Here is a 19,883-nt window from a genome sequence, read left to right on the forward strand (position 1 = left end):
GAATTTATGTTTCCAGATTTTTCCCTTTGACTGAGGCAAGCCTGCACACAATTCAGAGCATTGCTCCATTTCTTCTCCGGGAAGATAAAAATCTTCTTGTGACACAGTGCGCTGCAAAACTTTCTACAAGCAAGGGTGCAGATATCACCAGCGTTGATGGTCAGTGTTTTGTGTTATTTGTTCTTATGTCAAAATATCTTTAGTTTAAAAAATGAAAGGCCGGATTCTCTGACATTGTCACGGCTGGGATTTTTCCATTCCACTGAATTTGGCTGGATGCCTACTTCTCTGACTTCGCTGCAATGGGAGCGTGGCATGAATGGCTGGCAAGGTTGCACCCAAGTTTTAGGGCATAATCTTACCCGCCGTTCATGTCATACTCATGCTTCAGCGAGGTCAGAGAATTTGGCAGCCAGCCAAATCTCCGCTCACTATGACAGGATGGGAAAAACAGTGGTACAGTTCCAACCTTAGTTTTGGCTCAATGGTAGCACTTTCTTCTGAGTTTATAATTTCAAGTTGCACAACAGACAACTGAGTACATAATCTTGGCTGACACTTCAGTACAGTCCTGAAAAAGTGCTGCAGCGATCTTTCAGATGAGACATTAAACCAAGGCCCCATCTGCCTTTTCAGAGGGATATAAAAGATCTTTTGGCATTATTCAAAGAAAAGTAAGGGATTTCTCTGATGTCTTGGCACAAAGCCCTTTATCCTTCAACCAGCATCACTGAAAATAGACTATCTAGTTATTTATTTAATTGAATTTGAGTCCTTGTGTGCTTTGTGGAATTTCTGAGTGAAAGCACTACATAAGTCCAAGATCTTTATTCCTTTCATTAAAGAAAGAATCTCACCATTAGAACCCTATATCAAAGTGAAGATTTAATTATTATGAAGCTGCTAGCTTGGAAATGTTTCAATTCAGATACTGATTTCAGATGAGGATTTGAATTTAAATAAATTGCTATCTCCAGATGTTCCAGTTTCATTTGTGTAAAGTTCAGTTCATTGCACTCAAAAGCTCAAACTCCTCTTGTCATCTCAACTCAGTTATGTAACAAAAAGGCTGAGAAATAAAATCAAGATTAATGTTAATTTTCTGTTAATTTTTAAGAAATTAATGTAATAATACACTTCTATTTTAAACAATACATATATAGTTAAAAGACTCGCATGTTCCTCTCTCCAGAAACCTTATGACTCATTGTTAATTTTGTCAGTTTACTTTTTTAGTTTCTCCTGTTTTATTTTCTCTTTTTTGCATAATTTTTTGTGTCTTTCTCAACTTATTTTTCTTTTGTGCAGTTTTCTCACCCTTTGAACTGTATGCTCGACTCCATATCCTCCCATCTTCCCCACTGTTAATGCTTTCATCCCTCTTAACCTTACAACTGGTTCCCTCCTTACATCCACCTAATTGCAATTTGCAAGACATTAGAAACTTCTCACCTTCAACTGATTTCCTGCACATCCACACATTCTCTCATCAGTGAAACTTTGTTTATAAAATTCTATCTTTTTTAAAAAAAAAGTGAGCATTAAAGATATTCCTGTATGTCAAATGTTACTTCATGCAAATTGTACTTTAAAAAAAGTTTATTAGGTCCCTAACTTTTCTCCAAATACTATTGAAAAACAATTGCCTTGAAGCTGAAAAAATTATTTCACCATTACAGCTGACTGTGGTGCTGCATGCAGGGAGAGTAGATACACTGCACGTGCTCAGACTGCACAATCAAAATTCAGCTGTGTCACAACAACAATATCATCTTCCAACCCAAACTGAGGCTTTCAGATAATAACTTAAATGAGGCATTAAAATGAATTAGAGAACCGATTAGAGAATTTTAATTTTGCCATTATGAAATATGCAATAATTTGGATTATTTTATTTGAACCCTTATTTGCATTTTTGTGCATTCCGTGTAAAGACCAGAAGAACACAGACGTTTTTAAGGTAAAATTTACACCACATGATAGTTTAATAGGGTTGATGAGACAAGTAATAAACATTGAAATTTAGCAGGCAAATTATTGTCAGGAAACATTTCATTGCAGTTTTCAATGGACATTCAAACCAAGCAAGAATTTTAATATATAAACACAGATATGTTGGTACATGCATATTTACAAAGTATATGGACCAAAATATTGGTTATTTTACATATACAATCAGTTATCAGATTAGGGTGTATCGATGAAAAACTAAAATGATTAACACCAAGAAATGTTTTATCTCATGCTTCCCTAATAACTTGGTCAGCAGAGATAATATGCAATAGAGCCACACAGACCAATAGGTCTGAGGCTGCCATCCCATGCTGTTCTGCAGTGTCTGACTTTTATCGGAGAGACTGAAGAGACACTGCATTTAACAACAACAATATGTCTAGGTAGAGGGTGGGATATGAATCCTGGTTCTATTCCTGTTAGTTATCCAATGACTCCTTCTGCAAAGATTTAGAAATCAGAACCAAAATCTGATTTAACTAGGTCTTTTCTCATGCCAGACTTGGCAGATTTTGTTAGCAGAGCTACTTGCCATCACAGGATCAGAATGCAGCACTGATCATAGAGAACGGTTAATTCATCAATAAAGCAGTATGCCAAAGAAATTCCTGCAATAGTATTTCTGGAAATTGTTTTTACAGTCAACAAATAAGTAATCAACTTTTACATGAAGAATATTCTGGAGAGATTGAAATCCACCCTCTCCTATTGACTTGCTATCACAGTTACCAGGTCGGTGACTGTTCCTGTCAACCTTGTGTCCAAAAGTAGTGCAAAGAGAGCGAAAAAGTATTTTTAATCGTTGAATTTTTAATCAATAAATAATGGCCAAAATTTATCAAAAACAAAAGCCATGTAGACAAATTTACACAATTTTATTCATTATTTTACAACACAAAAGATAGTATTACCTAGCAGCAGAGCATGCCCTGAATGTGTATTAAAATTCATGAAAAATCACCCTCCTCCTCGTCTTCTGAATCCAATAACATATCGTAACCTGCTTCTTGAATAGCGTCATCATGTGGATCATTGGCATATCTTCAGCAATCATGTCATCATTGGCTAAGCTATTGCACAAATAATTGGGTTTTTTTTCGTGCCATTAAGTGCATTGGATTCCTGCACATCTTAAATAATTTGACAACAATCTCCTGATTTCATCCCAGGCCTCTACAATCCACTCACATAGCGTTGCTAATATTGGAGCTAGTATGCTGCCTGTCTTGGTAAATGTCTTCTCTCCTCCAATTTTCCAGACATACATGTTAGTCTTGAAGGGCTTGTTTAGAGAAGCCTCCAAAGGTTGAACAGAGCTGGTTAGACCACCGGGATATTTTCAAAACCACCTTCATCCATCCATCCTTTATAAACATGGATAACTCATCTTTTTTGGAATTGTTGTTTTGCGACGGATCATCTTTTGAATTAGGCTTTGTCCCATCGACATGCACAACACCACAATGGTGAATCTATTCTTTTCCTGGCTAGTTGAATTTACCGTTTTCCCTCCAACTTTGTTCACAGTTTGACTGGAGAACATGTCATAATTCAGGGGAGCCTCATCCTTGTTCCCGATACAGGCCAATTTATATCTGTTCTTTTATCGATGTTTGATTATAAACCACTGAAATATGATAAGCCTGTATTCAGGTTCTGCCTTTTTCTTTAGTTTAACATTTGCCTTTATCTCTCGGTTCACCAACAGCCTTTCATTATTTGCTAGATAGTTCTTGTTTTTCAGTAGGATTTTGTTACTCCTGATCACTTTTTCCAATATTTCCCACACTGTTCTATCTTTTTGTTCGTTAATATTCTTTCCAGTCTACCTTTCCCCAGAGCCATCCCATTCTCTCATGATTAGCCTTTTTGAAGTCTGTTATATTGGCCCTTATTGTGTCTGTCTATGATGGATGCTCCTGAACACTTATTTGTCTTATCCTGTCTAGTTCATTTCCTGTTCCATCAGTGATTCCTCTCTTGTTGGGCTAATTATGTACTGAATAAGAATGAGTACTTTTGCAAAAACTCAATTTCCATCTCCTCTTTCATGTATTTATTGCCATATCTTCAGCAATCATTTACCAAGGGAGGCAGCATACTAGTTCCGATATTAGCAACACTATGTGAATGGGTTGTCGAGGCCTGGGATGAAATCTGGAGATTGTTGTCAAATCATTTAAGGAATGCAGGAATCCAATGCACTTGACAGCACAAAAAAACTATTATTTATGGAATAATGTAGCCAGTGATGACATGATTGCTGAAGATATGCCAATGATCCATAGATCATGATTGGTCTATCCTTGTGCCAATTAGTTTATGGCTTAGGTAATAATTAGCAGTTCTGGAGAATCCTCTTCTTAATTTAAAGCTCATAGCTCCTAATGCTCTGAGCTGAACTTCCTCTCCTTTCTTCCCAATGTTATTGATCCCAACATGGGCTGTGACTGGATCTTTCACCCCCCATTTTAAGTTACTCACAAGATGTCCTTTATGCGCGTACAAGATAAACAACTTACTAGCATTTCTAGTTGCAGAAGCTGTTATATGTTCCTGAAATTATTCTGACTACCCTACCTAGAGCCTTCCTCCTTATTCTTACATGCAGCAACTATACCATAGCTGCTGGATAGGATGAATGTCTGTGGTACCTCTTTCTTTGTCTCCTTAGATTCTCCTATCCTATTGACTGTCTCACACATCCATTCCTGCACTTGTGCTTTACCCTGAGGTGCGAGTATACTTTGTTATAAACTATCCAGATATTCTGCTCCTCCCTTATTTGTCGAATGCCTGTAAATCACACTCCATCTCTGAGCTGGAGCATCTCAAGGTAGAGACATTTCTGACAAATGTTAGAATCTAGGACAGCCTGTGACTGTCCACAAGTTTTCTTATACTGAAGCCTAGGTACACTGCCTGTGCAACCATTTCTATATTTTAATTTATTATCAGCTGAACCGTGAGGTGTTGGGTAAGTTTATATGGTTTAGGATTTAGCTTGATTTTAATTGATTAGTAAAGAATTACTCTGATTACTTATTTATATAATTATTTATTAAAAATTGATTGGCTAAAGGTAGAGAACATGAATAGTACATTCCATGGGCTCTGCTGCTGCTCTCTTTGTTATCACAGTTTCAGATTTCTTTTCTTCCGCACCATTTATTTCACTGGTGGTCCTGTCACATTCATGATGCTCCATAGATCTGAAATCTCATCGTGCCAAGTATTTCATTTAATAGTTGTAAGAGGTTATTGTTTTGTATTTTACTTAGCTACAGATATGTATATATAACTTAATCATGTATCTGATGTATGCTGCTTGTATTAAATTTACAGGAGGGTTTGGAAGCCTTGTCATTATAAATAGTTGCATACAGAATGGAACTGATGTGGATGAGCATCTTGTGGATGATCAGTTATTTATGAATGTATTAAATACAGTTATGGAATGGAGAAATTGTGAAGAAGAAATATTTTTGTTTGACTGGTAAGTTAATCTTGTAACTTTTTTTTCTATCTTATTTTTCGTGCAAAACGTAAATATTCTACCTGAAAACATTAAGTTCCCATAGTTGCCACTTTAAAAAACACTAGTTATAGGTAGCAAAATCAATCTTTTTGCATATGAGTTTGTTTTGCTGAGATACTTGATTGAACTTAGTTGAATGTTAGTATGTTTTGTGTAAGGACGTAACATAAAGTAGGTAAAGCATATTTCAACAACACTGTTAAACTGGGAAAATTGAGTCATCTTATGCCAAATACCTCGTTATGCAGTGGCGTTGTATTTTCCCGATAAAATTTTAATTTGAGACAGATTCTAAACCTTTGCAAGTGTAGTGCTACTCTTGATCAATAACCACTGATATTCAACCTCTATAGAGCATATGTGGTTAGAAAACCAGAGAGCTTGATGGTATAGATAGCTTAATGTTGAAGTATAACTTTGCTTTAGTCCACAACACAGCAATAATTTTAATGATTAGAATGTTGGAAAACATGGAGGAGAAAATTAAATCTGCTGTTTACATGGACGATGTAAGATCTGCCTAGTGAATCTCCTGATGAAATTTTATATTCGGTTTATTATTTCAGAGTATTTCACAAATTAGATTTCTATTGATGTACAGGGACTCCTGTCATGTTTCAAATGCAGTAGGTTCTTATATTGCCACAATGTCTACACTCCAGAAGCTTTTAATTAACTGTGAGGTACTTTAGGATGTCCTGAGGCTCTGAATGGTGCCAAATAAATGCAGGTTTTCTTCCTGTGCCACTCAAATGCTGCAATTGGGAATGGATGACTGATTAGGTTTTAGCTTATGATGATTTTGGTTGTGAAAGCTGGGGATATCTGGAGAGCTACCCTTTTTGAATAATGCCTTGGGATATTCAATGTCCACTAGAGAAGACTGACAGGACTTAATTTAATTTTTCAGCCAAATGATGGCACTTCTTACAGTGTCAGCCTGGTTTATGTGCAGAACTCTCGGAGCAAGAACAGATCACTAGTGGTATATTGATTATATTGGTCATAGAAAACAAAGTTTCAAGTAATCTATAAATATGGATGGAAACTAGAACATGATTATTGGCTAAAAGAACCACATTTGCCAACATCCAGAGTAAAGATTCATGCAGATGCAAAGTTCAGAAAATGTGCACTTTTCAGAACCACAAAATCTGCAATTGCTAATAAACAGTATAAAAGTGAAGCGGTTTAGGTGATCAATATATGCATCAGGTGGGTAAAAGGAAAACCCAGTTAATTTAGTACAAACCGGAATGTTTGTTTGACCTTGATATTGGACCTATCTAAGAACGTAAGAAATAGGAGCAAGAGTAGACCATGCAGCCCTTCAATCCCCCTCCACCATTCAATAAGATCATGCCTAATCTCCTACTTCAACACCATTTTCCTGCACTGTGTATGTGTCCCTTGATGTTTTGAATATGTAGAAAATCATTCATCTCCGTCTTGAATACAATCAATAACTGAGCCTCCACAGGATCTTTGGAGCAGAGAATTCCAAAGATTCATCATTCTCTGAGTGAAGAAATTTCTTCTCATCTCAACCGTAAATGGCCTGCCCCTTACTCTGAGACTTTTACTCTTGTTCAAGATCCCTGAGCCAAAGGAAACATCTCTTCTGCATCTACCCTGTCAAGCCCTGTAAGAATTTTGTATGTTCGAATGAGATCACCTCTCTTTCTTCTAAACTCCAGAGAATAAAGGCTAGTCTATTTAATCTTTCCTCGTCAGATAATTCATAATCCTCTGAATTAATTTTGTAAATCTTTATTTAACAGCCAAAGAGTTCTGAGCTCTCAACTGAAAATATAACTTCCTTCAGCTAATTTTTCCATCGTTCTGTTCTATTTCATAATGATTTTTCCCCTTTTCTTTAAGGTAATATTGAAGGAGGCATAGAGCAGAAAAAAGACACTTCTTAACATAATAAATGGGAACTAGGTGGTTGTTCAACCCAAATGATTATCATGCTTTTTTTAATCTTTTGGTTAACAAGCAGCATTGATTGAGATTTCCAGTGGCTTTGACCCACTTTCTAAGCTAGATAATGTTGCTAGAAATGTTGCTAAATTAGAAAATTCCACATTAAAAAAATCTGATTATCAGCTTTTGTAGTAAGAGTGACATATTAAAGCAAGCCTGAGGTTCCTAATATTTGGGTTGAGAGCATTATCAAATCATTTTAAAATGTTATTTGGAGGAACTTTGACTCTGTGGCTTACGTTGTTTAGTGAACAAGAGTTTTATGAAAGTTTTAACATCTCCAATTTCTCTGCAGCACTCTAAAGCCTCCTGAGTCTTACCTGCTTGGACTCAATGTGGAAATTCTACGCTTTTTGAGATTGCTGATCAAACGTTTGCCAACTTCAGTAACAAGTGAACAGTGGGACTTCATCATGTGCTCCATTTTGACGTGGTTGGAGGTAAAGTTTAGAACAAGGACACTGACTGCTACTCAGAAAAGAAAATTATGATTTTCATTAGTTGATTTAGCAAGGCTAATACAAAATATATCTCCTGAGAGTTGGATATTTCAAACCTCTTGGTAACCATCAGGAAGACTTTGATTAACACTGGCCCAGATCTTGAAGTAAAAATAACGGTGAAATCATCAACGCCCACCACTATTAAAGGGTAAATTGGACTGCAAATTCTGGCATTTGCACATGTGCAATTAAACATAGAAATTGGGATCAAAAATAGAAAATTCTGGAAAATCTCAGGTCTGACAGCATCTGTGGAGAGAGAATAGAGCCAATGTTTCGAGGACATTGATTCTATTCTCTCTCCATAGATACTGTCAGACCTGCTGAGATTTTCCAGCATTTCTTTTGTTTCAGATTTCAGCATCAGCAGTATTTTGCTTTTATCATAGAAATTAGGATGTTGTTGTCCTGTTTTCTGTAAGTTTTGCTACAGTGGTAACTCACTGAAAGGCTCAACATTCAAACACATGAAAGATGTGAAGTTGCAGCACCTAGATGCTGCACTAGATGCCTACTAAGTAAGCTGACAAGTGATTGTCCATTCAAGTGTAAGTGAAGTTTTAATCCACCAATGAGCATCATTGCTTCCCTCACTACCTCTCTAGCACTGAAAATGTCCTTTTGTCAGTATGGAGACTCGTTTCTTTCAATTTTAATAAGTGTTGGAGATTTTGTGCAAGTTTTTCTTTCTGTCTCAAAATTTCTCTCAATCCTATATTTTACTTCTTCACTTCCTTTACATGATTTTGCTTTGAATTAAATATTCTAACTTCAGCTTCCTGGTTTAAACTCTTTGTGCTGAGTAGGGTAGTGTAGAAAGCTGCTTTTTGTAAGTTTTGCATCAAACTTTCTTTCCCTTCCAGACATTCAGAGCAGCATGATAGCACAATGATTAGCACTGATGCTTCACAGTGCCAAGGATCCTGGGTCGCACATTCTCCCCATTGTCTGCATGGGTTTTCTCTGGGTGCTCCGGTTTCCTCGTGGCTTAAGTTGATTGGCTATGTTGAATTGCTCCTTAGTGTCAGGGAGATAAGCAGGGTAAATTCATGGGGTTACGAGATAGGGCCTGGGTGGGATTGGTGCCGGCACAGGCTTGATGGGCCGAATGGCCTCTTGCACTGTAGGGATTCTGTTCTATTCTATCTGGCATCTGCAGTCTGTACCCTTGCATGGTACGTGGGACTGAAAGCTGTTAGGGAATGTTGAACCTGAACTCCATTCTAGCATCCTTTTTTAGGGTTCCAAATTGTGAATAAATGTATACTGTTAACTGTCCCAGTGGCTTTCAGTACATTCAATTTATTTATGTTGATTTTTCACCCTAGTAAATCAGTTTAAAGGGAAAAAAATTGTATTTTGGTAGGCTATGTGCAGCATCCTCCACTCGCATTTAAATTCACAACAGCAACAACTTATATAGTGCCTTTAATGTAATGAAACATTCCAAGGTACCTCAAAGTAGCATTAAATAAATGAAGTATGATATTGATATACATCAGGCGCATTGGGTCAGATGACCAAAAATTTGGTGAAAGAGATAGGTTTTAAGTAGTGTCTTAAAGGCGGCAGGCATGGTAGAGGTGGAGGGAATTCCAAGACTGGGGCTTCAGCAACTGGAAGTGTGGCCACCAATAGTGGGGCAGCTATAATCAGGAATGCACAAGAGGTCAGAATTAGAGGAGCACAGATACCTCAGAGGATTGTGGTTTGGAGGTGATCACAGAGGTAGGGTAGGATGGGGTGAGGAATTTGAAAATGAGGATGAGAATTTTAAAATCCATGTTGCTTGACTGGAACCACTTTAGAGCAACAGGATGTTAGGGAATTTGCTGCAAGTTGAGACAAGGAGAGCAGTGTTTTGGATGACCTCAAATTTGCATTGGGATGAAAATCATGTGACAATATGATGACAATGAAAGCTAACACAAGAAATAGTCAAGTAGTCCCAGGAGGCAAGTGGGCTTGTGCCAGTGACAGTGGCTGTGCTGTGGTGCCAGTCACAGTGGCTCTTCTGTGCCCATAAGTACATATAGTGTCAGAGCAGCAATTTTTTTTGGAATTGTCCTTTTTCTTTCAGACTGTTAACAAAACACTACCACTTGATTCAAGTCATTGTAGCTCTATTCTGCATGTACATGCATTTAGTGCCAGGATCTAAAATATTTGTCAAAATGGAATAACTTGAACTTAATCAGATTGAAATAAATCTCTGATGGCCTAATCTTCCCCTCACTGATTTAACTTGTTGATGAAGGTGAGTGCAGCCTTTGTATCTGTGAAAAGATTAATGCAGCATTGCATTTCATTTCCTGTGATTTAGCATCATTGGAAAAAATAGAACATTCAAAATAGCTGTCTCCTTTGATGGTAAAGTCTGTTGTCCTGCTGAAAGGTTCACCTACTCTTTCAAATCTTACTTAGAATTTGTGATTAAGTACACGGGGTACATTGTCACTTTTGTTATTCAAGCATAAAACTAGCAGTACAAGTTGGCTGTTCCAATTTCTTCAGTTCAAGTCAATGGAAATAAAAATAAGGCTATTTATATAGTGAGCAAGATGTGTTGAAAGTTGACAATTTTTCCATACCACTGCTAAAGTCCTGTTTAAAATTATTGTATTAACTCTGCTACTAATTCTAATCAAAACTAAATTCGTAAATGTTTCTTTGAAAGGTTACAAGATGAACGATTTTGAAAGATGGAGCATTGTCACACTGATGCATTAATGATGTTCTTCAGAATTTAAGGCAGCACAGATGGAACTTTATCGCTTTAATTGACCTTGCCATGCTTCCTGAAAGATATTTAATGCTAATATTGAGCGCTGAAATGGACATATGTTCTGTTTCTAAGTGTTAAGATCCTCACCTTGAGCATAGAATTGAGAAAAAAATCAACAGTTTTAGCACTTTAAGTTTCAAACATGTTTATTTGTTTGTGTGAATTCTCAAATTCCTATTCAAGAGTGGCACATGTTTACTTTATAAAGACTATAGTATTCATACTGGATAGCATATAGTACATTAAATAGTACCCTGCATTCTGTTAAGTGATTCTTTATCTTGGTATTTGCAATGTGCTATATTTGTTTGTCTGTCAAACTTATTCTTCTCAGGTTTGATGTGCAAGTTGATTTGAATGACAATTCACCGTACTATATATATTTTGTGTATGTCCTTTTTATTTCAGACTATGAGTGAAACTGTATCACTTGATTCCAAACCGCTGGTGCTGCATTTTGTTTGCCAGATTTGCGGTATGCTGTCGAACCTTTGCTACATGTTTCAGACAATAGCACCAGAGATAAGTAAGACTCTCCCTGCTAACCTTCTAAATGAATGGAACAGCTTCTTTGTGGAAGGAGCATATGGACAGCTGTTACCGCTGTTCTTAAAAATTGCAGGCAAGGATAATTACTCATTTCTGAATTTTATTGACTGAACTCAAAACATTTCAATCAAAAAATAAGCAATAGATTTATGTAAATATTGAGTGTATAAGCTAATTTTCATGTCAATCTTGCAATTAATTTTTCTTTCCACACCACACAAAAACACTTTCTATAGGCTACAGTTGTTTTTCCTGCATTTTTAATATTGGGATCAAGAAGGAAGTCCAAAATGTGCTTCAGGGACATTTAGGTTGGGATTTTCCGGCCTGGATATGGCAGGATCTGTCATAGGAGTTTCAGCGGCCCAGCCAAATTCCATCGAGTTTTGTCTGGACTGGATGATCCAGGCAGTGGGTGGGCTGGAAAATCCCACCCTTAGTTTCAGGTGTTAGGAGAGTGTTGCTTACAAAAGATATTCATGACAATCTAATATTATCCTCAAAACCAAGTTTTCTATTAAATAGTATAACAAAAAGGTTTCTTTTCTCCTGTGTCAGTTGTGCTTAGAATTTTTATTTTCTTGTGCCACGTTCTCCCTGTCTTCCCCAAATACATTGGCCAGGATTCTTCCAGTCCACTGCGCTGCTCAAGTAGCACAGCAGCCCAGGAGACAACAGCGGGGAACCTTTAGCAGGATATTGGAAGTCTCCAAGGCCCTTTTTTCTTCAGGGTATCAGCTCCATGCTGGAAATCTAAATTTCAATATGATTAGTGGGCCCAGGGCAGTAGCCTCTGAGCCTGCTACCATCTCCTCATCTGTCCATGAGACATTCCCACCAGCAGGGTTTACAACTGTTCCCCACTAACGGGAAATAGGCATCCTCATCTCACTGGTTGGTGCAGAGGACATTGAGGCCTCCCCAACCCCCCAGGAGACCGGGGGCATGGGAGGAGGTTCCCCCTTGGGCAGCGCTAGCTTAGCACCCTGCACTACCCAAGGGGTACCTTGGCATTGCCCACTAGTGACCATGCAGTGCCAAGGAGGCGAAGCCAGAGGGGTGTGATCAGTTGTTGAGTAGGGAGGTGGGGGACCCACTGCCACTCTGCACTGGGATAATGTGAAAAGGAAGGCAATCAGGGTTAGTCATCAGTGTGTGTGTGTTGGGGGTGGGGGATGGTAGGGGCTGGTTATGGGGGGAGGTGGTGGGAAGATCAGGGCTGGCCCGAGGAGGAGAGGATCCGGTAAGCCTGCAATTCGGGGATGGTTCGGGAAGGCTGGCAATCAAGAGATTGTTAGGAGGCCAGTGATCAGGAGGGGGAGGCAGCGATCAGTGTGGGGGTCCAGGAGTAACAGGAAGCAGGCGATATGGGAGCCAGTGTGCATGTGTCGATCTCCCCACTGATTGGCACATCCGCCGTGGCTCACTGTTGGCCTCTTGGGCAGGATGAGCCTCCCTCCCCCCCCCCCCCCCCCCCCCAAAACTCCGATGCGCAGAGTGTTGGAGATTCATTCAGATAAGTACGCCCAAAGAACGACCAGGAAATTCTCTCATTTTCCTGCCCGTTGGTCACTTAGTTTTTTTTGGGAGAATCCCAGCTGTTGACTGCTTTTGGGGATAATGTTCCCATGGATGTCTTGTCTTAATGAATATAATTTATGTTGATCTTGATTTTTTTTAACTGTGGTTGAACTATAATCCAGTTCAACCCCGTACCCTGACATTAGTCATATGTGCCACTAGCAATTATTCCTCAACAGTGATCAGGAGTCCCCTTGGTTTGGCAGAGTGTGGGAATAATCAACTCACTCAAAAAATGCTGCTTGTGCAGCGCAGCGGGCCAGGAAACATCAAGGTGGGGGAGTCCTGTAGCAGGATTCATGACCAGCATCCAGCCGATTGCAAAACTCCCTGGCAGTGTTCTTCCATGTAACAGCTTTGTGCTGGAAATTGGCATGAGACTCATTATAACATTGAAATTCCGACTGGGATGCTAGTCTCTCTCTCTCTCCTTATCCACGCTCCAGGAGCGGTTCCCACCAGCAGCGATTACAACTGGTCCCCATCAACAGAGACCAGGTATGATCACTCTGCTGATGGGACAGAGGCCAGTTAGCTACCCTCCCTCAGGAGGTTGGGGGCAGGGGGCTTGCTTTATGGGAAGTGCCAGCCTGGCATCCTGACACTCACCACCAAAGGGGTAGGCCCAGAGGGGACAGGGCTAATTGGCGATCATGGGAGTGGGGGGACCCACACCTCGCTCTGTGATAGGATTGGTGGAAGAGGGAGGTAGGAGGTGATCGGTATTGGCCATGGGATAGGGGGGCTGGCAGTTGGGGGGCACGGAGGCTGGCAATCAGAGAAAAGGGGTTGGGTAGGCCGATGATTGAGGGGATGTGGGGGTGGGGGAATCAAATAGGTCTGGGAGTGGGGGGCATTTGGTAATCTGGCAGTCGGGAGAAGGGGACTGGCATTCAGGAGCCAGCGACAAGGGACCCAGTGCCTATGCATCAATCTCCTCACTAATTGGCACATACACAGTGGCCTGCTTAGTACACTCATTCCAGCAGGATGAGGCCCCACCCCATCAGTTACCAGTATGAATCCCTCTGAAGCACTCTGTGGAGTGGGAAAGTGGAAAGATTTTCAGGGTTATTTGGAAAGAGTAGGCTAGTGAGACTAATTGGATGGCCCATTTAAAGAGCTGGCACAGGAACAACATGTCAAATGACCTTTTGTGCTGTATCATTCTTATGAAATATTCAGACAGTTTGAAATCTTCAGTGTCACAAAGCTGAGTTACAAGACAAAAAGAAAAATCATGCGGCACCTTTCATCATCTCAGGACATCACAAAGTGCTTTACAGTCAAGTAAGTACTTGGTCAACAATCTAATGTAGGGAAATGAGACAGCCAGCTTGAGCAGAGTAAAGCCCCCAAAAGAACACAATAAATGACTTCTTAATTTGTTGACTCAGTTGGTTGAGGACTAAATATTAACCATCGTGCTGGGAATACAGCTATTTACCATTTATATAGATGATCTGGAGGAGGGAACCGAGTGTAGGGTGTCGAAATTTGCTGATGACACCAAGATTGGGGGAAAGGCAAATTGTGCGGAGGGTGTGGAGAGTCTGCAGAAGGATCTAGATAGGCTGGGCGAATGGGCCAGGAAATGGCAAATGGAATTTAATGTTGGCAAGTGTGAGGTGGTCCACTTTGGTAGGAAGAATGGTAGGAAGGACTATTACTTACGTGGCGAAAAATTGCAGCAGGCGACGGTGCAGAGGGACCTCGGGGTCCTTGTGCATGAGTCGCAAAAACCCAGCCTGCAGGTGCAGCAGGTGGTCAGGAAGGCGAATGGGATGCTGGCCTTCATAGCGAGGGGGATTGAATATAAAAGTAGGGAGGTCTTGCGGCAGCTGTATAGGGCATTGGTGAGGCCGCAGCTGGAGTACTGTGTGCAGTTTTGGGCGCCGCACCTGCGCAAGGATATTTTGGCCCTGGAGGGAGTGCAGAGGAGGTTTACTAGGCTGATACCAGAGTTGAGGGGGTTGAGCTATGAGGAGAGGCTGAATAAACTAGGCTTGTACTCGTTAGAGTTTAGAAGAATGAGGGGAGATCTCATTGAGACGTATAAGATGATGAATGGGATGGATAGGATAGAGGTGGAGAGACTCTTCCCGCTCAAAAAAGACAGTAGGACTAGGGGGCACAGCCTCAAGATAAAGGGGGGGCGGTTTAGAACGGAGTTGAGGAGGAACTTCTTCACTCAAAGGGTGGTGAATATCTGGAATTCTCTGCCCGTTGAAGTGGTGGAGGCTGCCTCGCTAAATATTTTTAAGAAGCGGGTTGATGGGTTTTTGATAAGAGAGGGGATTAAGGGTTATGGGGAGAGGGCAGGAAAGTGGAACTGAGCCACGACAGATCAGCCATGATCTTATTGAATGGCGGGGCAGGCTCGAAGGGCCAGATGGCCTACTCCTGCTCCTATTTCTTATGTTCTTATGTTCTTAAGTACCCCACAGCTCTTCTTTGGGTGTTAAGTAGGATCTTTTAAGTCTTTTGAAAGAGAAGATGGGACTGCTGTTTAAGGTTTTATCTGAAAGAATGGGCAGTGTCTGGATATTTCTGAAGGAACTGAGTTATCTGCACAACTCTTTCTTATTCACACTGCATTTTAATAACACATTTTCATTTCACAGTGGTTTTCAAATAAGGAAACTTTCCCAAATGATGCTGCAGACCATGACCTCAATTTTTCATGAAGCACGTTTACTGCACATGTGCCAAGAAATGCATTTGGGCAGTCATTGCTTACATACTTTTGATCTCACTACAGTATTTGGAGTCGTGGCTCAGTCACCTTATTTGGAAAGTATCTTGAAAGAGTGGCTGTTATGGCACAGGCAAGGTGCTCTTCAAACCCCTTCTACAACATTAGTTTGTTGGCCAAATGTTGGGCAATGATGTTGGTGCTCTGGTGAAAGGTTTGATGTTGGTTTTCTGATGAGAGGTCCAAACTTGGACTCTGAAGTGGGTACCAGATCTGCCACTGCACCCTTTCTGACATTTTTATGGTGAATAAAATTTACACTTGCCCAGGGTCTCTGTGCAAAATATCTGCAGATAGGATTACGAGCTGGACTCAGCATTCCTTGGCCCTATGAAGTCAGCAGATCTCTTGGAGTTCAACTTCCATCTTCAGTGTTTCATTACAGCCAAAGAGTTTTGGTTTCAGCAGTTAAAAAGCGCTTTGATATGTCATCCTGAAACTAACAACCCGAGTTCCTGAATTGATGCACGTTTGGTAAGGCATCACTTGTTGCATGTTCAAGTGTTTGTGTTTAATAAATACATAAATTACCCTAAGTGCATTCAATTCATACACAAAAAATAAATTTATTAATCTAAAAATTACAGGTCCAGAATGTAAGCCACCCTTATTGCATGCTTTCTTTTGGGCAAGTTATTCTGGTTAGCATGTTCTCAATTTGAGCGCCATTTTTCAGGAATGCATTTGGCATGCCAAGTAAGGAATCGCGTCTGATACGTAACTGTCCGAAACCAGATATAGTATAGCAATAGTGGAAAGCAGCAAACTGGTTCATTGGTTAGGCAATGCCATATTGATATGAAGGGGAACTGAGCAAAATAATCTTTCATGGATCTTTGTATGTTTTTCATGATTATCAGCTGTCATTTCAGAGGGTTATGGGTATGTGGAATTCGATTCTAGGGTTGAAGCAAAAACGATATCAGCATTCAAAAAATTAAGTGGATGAAGAGAAAGAGGTTGAAGGAATACAGGGATAGGCTGCGTGAATATGATTAGAACTATTTGCTCACTCAAAGAATAACAACCACCATGGACTGATTGGACCAAATAGCCTGTTTCCATGTTGTAATTTTTATTCTTGTGCAGGGTATTTTCAAGTGTAAAAATTGGAAAATTCAATTTATTGCAAAAGTAATCTCACATTTTAAAGGGCTGCTGACAAACTTCCAATTATCCTTACGATTGAAAATACACTTTTTTTAAAAAAGTATTAATATTATAGAGCTACCTTGTACTTAATCTGAAATGAAATACCTAAGGCTGAAATCTCGAAGGGAATTATGTTTTTCTTCCAGAGGGTGATTAATTTATGAAATAAATTACAATCAATACTGCAAAGTCTGGATTTAGTGGGCTTAATTTAAATAAAGTGGACAGGTTTTTTTGTTGAAGAAGAAATTGAAGTGTATAATTTTTATATAGCCAAAGGTTATAATTACTATGTTCCCATGTCCCAGCAGGTTTGTCCCAGTTTTAATGTTTTCAATTATTGGAAACTAACAGTGTTGTGTCTACCTTGGCTGAAATCCAAACTTTGTAAGCTGGAGTGCATAATTCACCTCACTTGTACTGGCTACATGTCATTCTCTTCTTAAAAGATTGTGTGTAATTTCTATGCACATGTTCTATTGTCTGAATCAACAAGTTCTGTAAAGGTGTGGCAAGATGTGTTGAAAGCCAAAGCGTTCTATACTATAGGGCACATATTCTATTTACTATTGCTGCCCCATTGGACATAATGTAAGCAAGTACAGTCATGAGTTAGTGAGTGTTTTTATTCATTTAAGGAATAGAGACATCACAAAGCCAACACTTATAGCCCATCCCTAATTGTCCTTGAGAATGCGATGGTGAGCAGCTACAGGTTGCATGGCGTTAAGGCATAGTATAGGTATTTTCACAATGCTGTCAGGAAGAGCATTTACGGATTCTGACCCAGTGATAATGAAGGAATGTCAATATGTTTCTAAGTTAGGATGGTGCGTGACTTGGAGGGGAACTTGGGTGATTCTGTGCATCTAGTGCTTTTGTTATTCTCGGCAATGGTGATCATGGGTTTGGAAAGTGCTATTGAAGAAGTTAAGTTGTTGAGGTGTACGTTATGGATGGTACCAGGTAGTGCACTGGTGGTGAAAGGAATTAATGAGTAAAGTGCAATGGATGGGTGCCAATATTATGGGCTGTTTTGTCTTGGTTAGTGTTGAGCTGCTTGAATGTTCTTGCATTTGTCCAAGCAAGTGGAGAGTATGTCATCACATAGAAACATAAATGCATAGAAAATAGGAGCAGAGAAAGTTCATTTAGCGCTTCGAGCCTGCTTTGTCATTCAATGTGATCATGGCTGGCTTGTGCATTGTAGATGGTGGAAGGGCTTTGGGAAGTCAGGAAGTGAATGACTCGCTGCAGAATATGTGACCTCTGACCTCAATATACCGAGTGGTTTCTCGGACATTGTCCGGCCCTCATGTTGGACTGAGACTTTCAGAAGTTTAATTTAAAAAACTGCAAATGCTGAAAATGTGAAATACAAACAGAAAATGCAGGTCTGACAAAATCTATGGAGGTAGAAATAGTTTGGGCTGATGTCATTTCATCAAAACTGGAAGAAGTTTGCGATGTAGCAGGTTTAAAGTCGGGAAGGGGAGGAAAAGAACAAAAGGAAAGGTTTAGAGTGTAAAATTGGAGAGGTTAAACGTGGGTGCAAGGCAACAATGGAATTGGTATTGGGACAAGAATAGAAGTAAAAGATGTGTCCCAACATGATGTTAATGGGAAAATGCAGAATCATTACCAACAGTTGCCAACTGATTTGGAGAGACTGAGATAGCATTGGCTTCAGAAATAGGCAATCAAAGTCACTTGGTCATTTGAGTCCAGCAAGGACTGAAAGATTATGACCAGTTCCCGTGCAATTCCCACTTTCACTTTGTTTAATATCCTTGGATGCATCCCAGCTTTATCAACTTTAAGTACCAATGGCCTATCCAATACCTCCACCTTATCAATTTTGAACCCTCCTAGTGAAAGAGTTTTCTCCAATGTCACCATGTTCTGGGTAGTATCTTTCTCTTTAATAAAAACAGATGCAAAATATTCATTTAAGACCTATGTCATGACCTTGCCACCATCTGAGCCAGGTTAATTGGAAAGAGTCATGCCAATACAAGTTTACTGCAAGTGACTGTCTCTGTCTCTCGAAGCATGGATCACAAGCTAGAGACAGAGAGCATGCTGCATCTTTGTTGCTTTTATATATCAAGCAGTGTTCGAAAATGCATTATGCATCATTAAAATGTGTCCTGTTGTTCTATTTTATTTATGTAAAACTGTTTATTGGTTAAAATCATGTGACTCAAAACAGTTAGAGTGTTTAGATTGTTTATTCAGTCAAATACCTGAAGAGAAAGGAGAATTAATGTGATGTGTGATAATATTCCAATAGACAGTGTATGCAAATTGTGCTCTATTATTCATCTTCGAAACTGAACAGACAAAATATGCATTTGTGATCATAAAAGATGCAAGCTGCAGTTGTAAGAATGATCAGTAATTCTGAACCTGCAAAAACATGCTGAGTATATTGTCCATCCATACAGTAGATTGTTCTGTTTAAGGTATTAGCTGTGATTCTCCCATCCTGCTGTGCTAATTTTTTAGCGCAGCAAGCCGGGAGATTGTCATGTTGGCCAATGCGCGGGGTTTATGCCCTGCTTGTGTCTCCCTGCGCCGGAAGACTCAGGACCCGCTTGCATCTCCAAGAGTATTTCATTTCAGCAAGGATTACAGTAGTTCCCCACTTTCAGGGAGCTTGCAGCCCAACCCCACTGGAGTGAAGGGGGACAATTTACCCCCCTCCCTCCCCAGTTGTTGGGGGGAGAGGGGGGCCTGGGCATTGGTACTCTGGCAGTACCAGCCTGTGACCTGAGGGCAAAGTGCCAAAGCCCAGGGGGCCTCTTGGCACTGTCCATCGAGCATGGGGCGGGACACATGGGGGCAGGAACTGGTGGGAGTGGATCCTATGGGACGATGGGGGGGGGGGTCCTGCTGTCTCTCTGCATAGGGATTGTTGAGAGGAGCAGAGAGGCCAACAATTAGGGTGGACTGGGGGTGGGGTCAGCCTGCTGGGGAGGTCAGGATTGCGGGCGGGGGGCGGTGGATGGTGGTGAGTTA

At 40.1% G+C, this 19,883-nt stretch overlaps 1 protein-coding gene across 1 annotated transcript in view; it reads left to right on the top strand.

The window, feature by feature from the left end:
* ltn1 (listerin E3 ubiquitin protein ligase 1) overlaps positions 1–19,883 on the top strand; it is a 130,030-nt gene that overhangs the window by 93,828 nt on the left and 16,319 nt on the right. Inside the window, exons 19-22 of the mRNA XM_080203970.1 lie at positions 17–159; positions 5,359–5,509; positions 7,833–7,977; positions 11,234–11,447. Of these exons, the coding sequence (XP_080060096.1) occupies positions 17–159; positions 5,359–5,509; positions 7,833–7,977; positions 11,234–11,447 (653 nt within the window). The remainder of the gene's footprint in view (positions 1–16; positions 160–5,358; positions 5,510–7,832; positions 7,978–11,233; positions 11,448–19,883) is intronic.

The sequence above is a fragment of the Carcharhinus amblyrhynchos genome, chromosome 15 (genome assembly GCF_965287045.1).
Source record: "Carcharhinus amblyrhynchos chromosome 15, sCarAmb.v2.hapA, whole genome shotgun sequence".
NCBI lineage: Eukaryota > Metazoa > Chordata > Chondrichthyes > Carcharhiniformes > Carcharhinidae > Carcharhinus > Carcharhinus amblyrhynchos.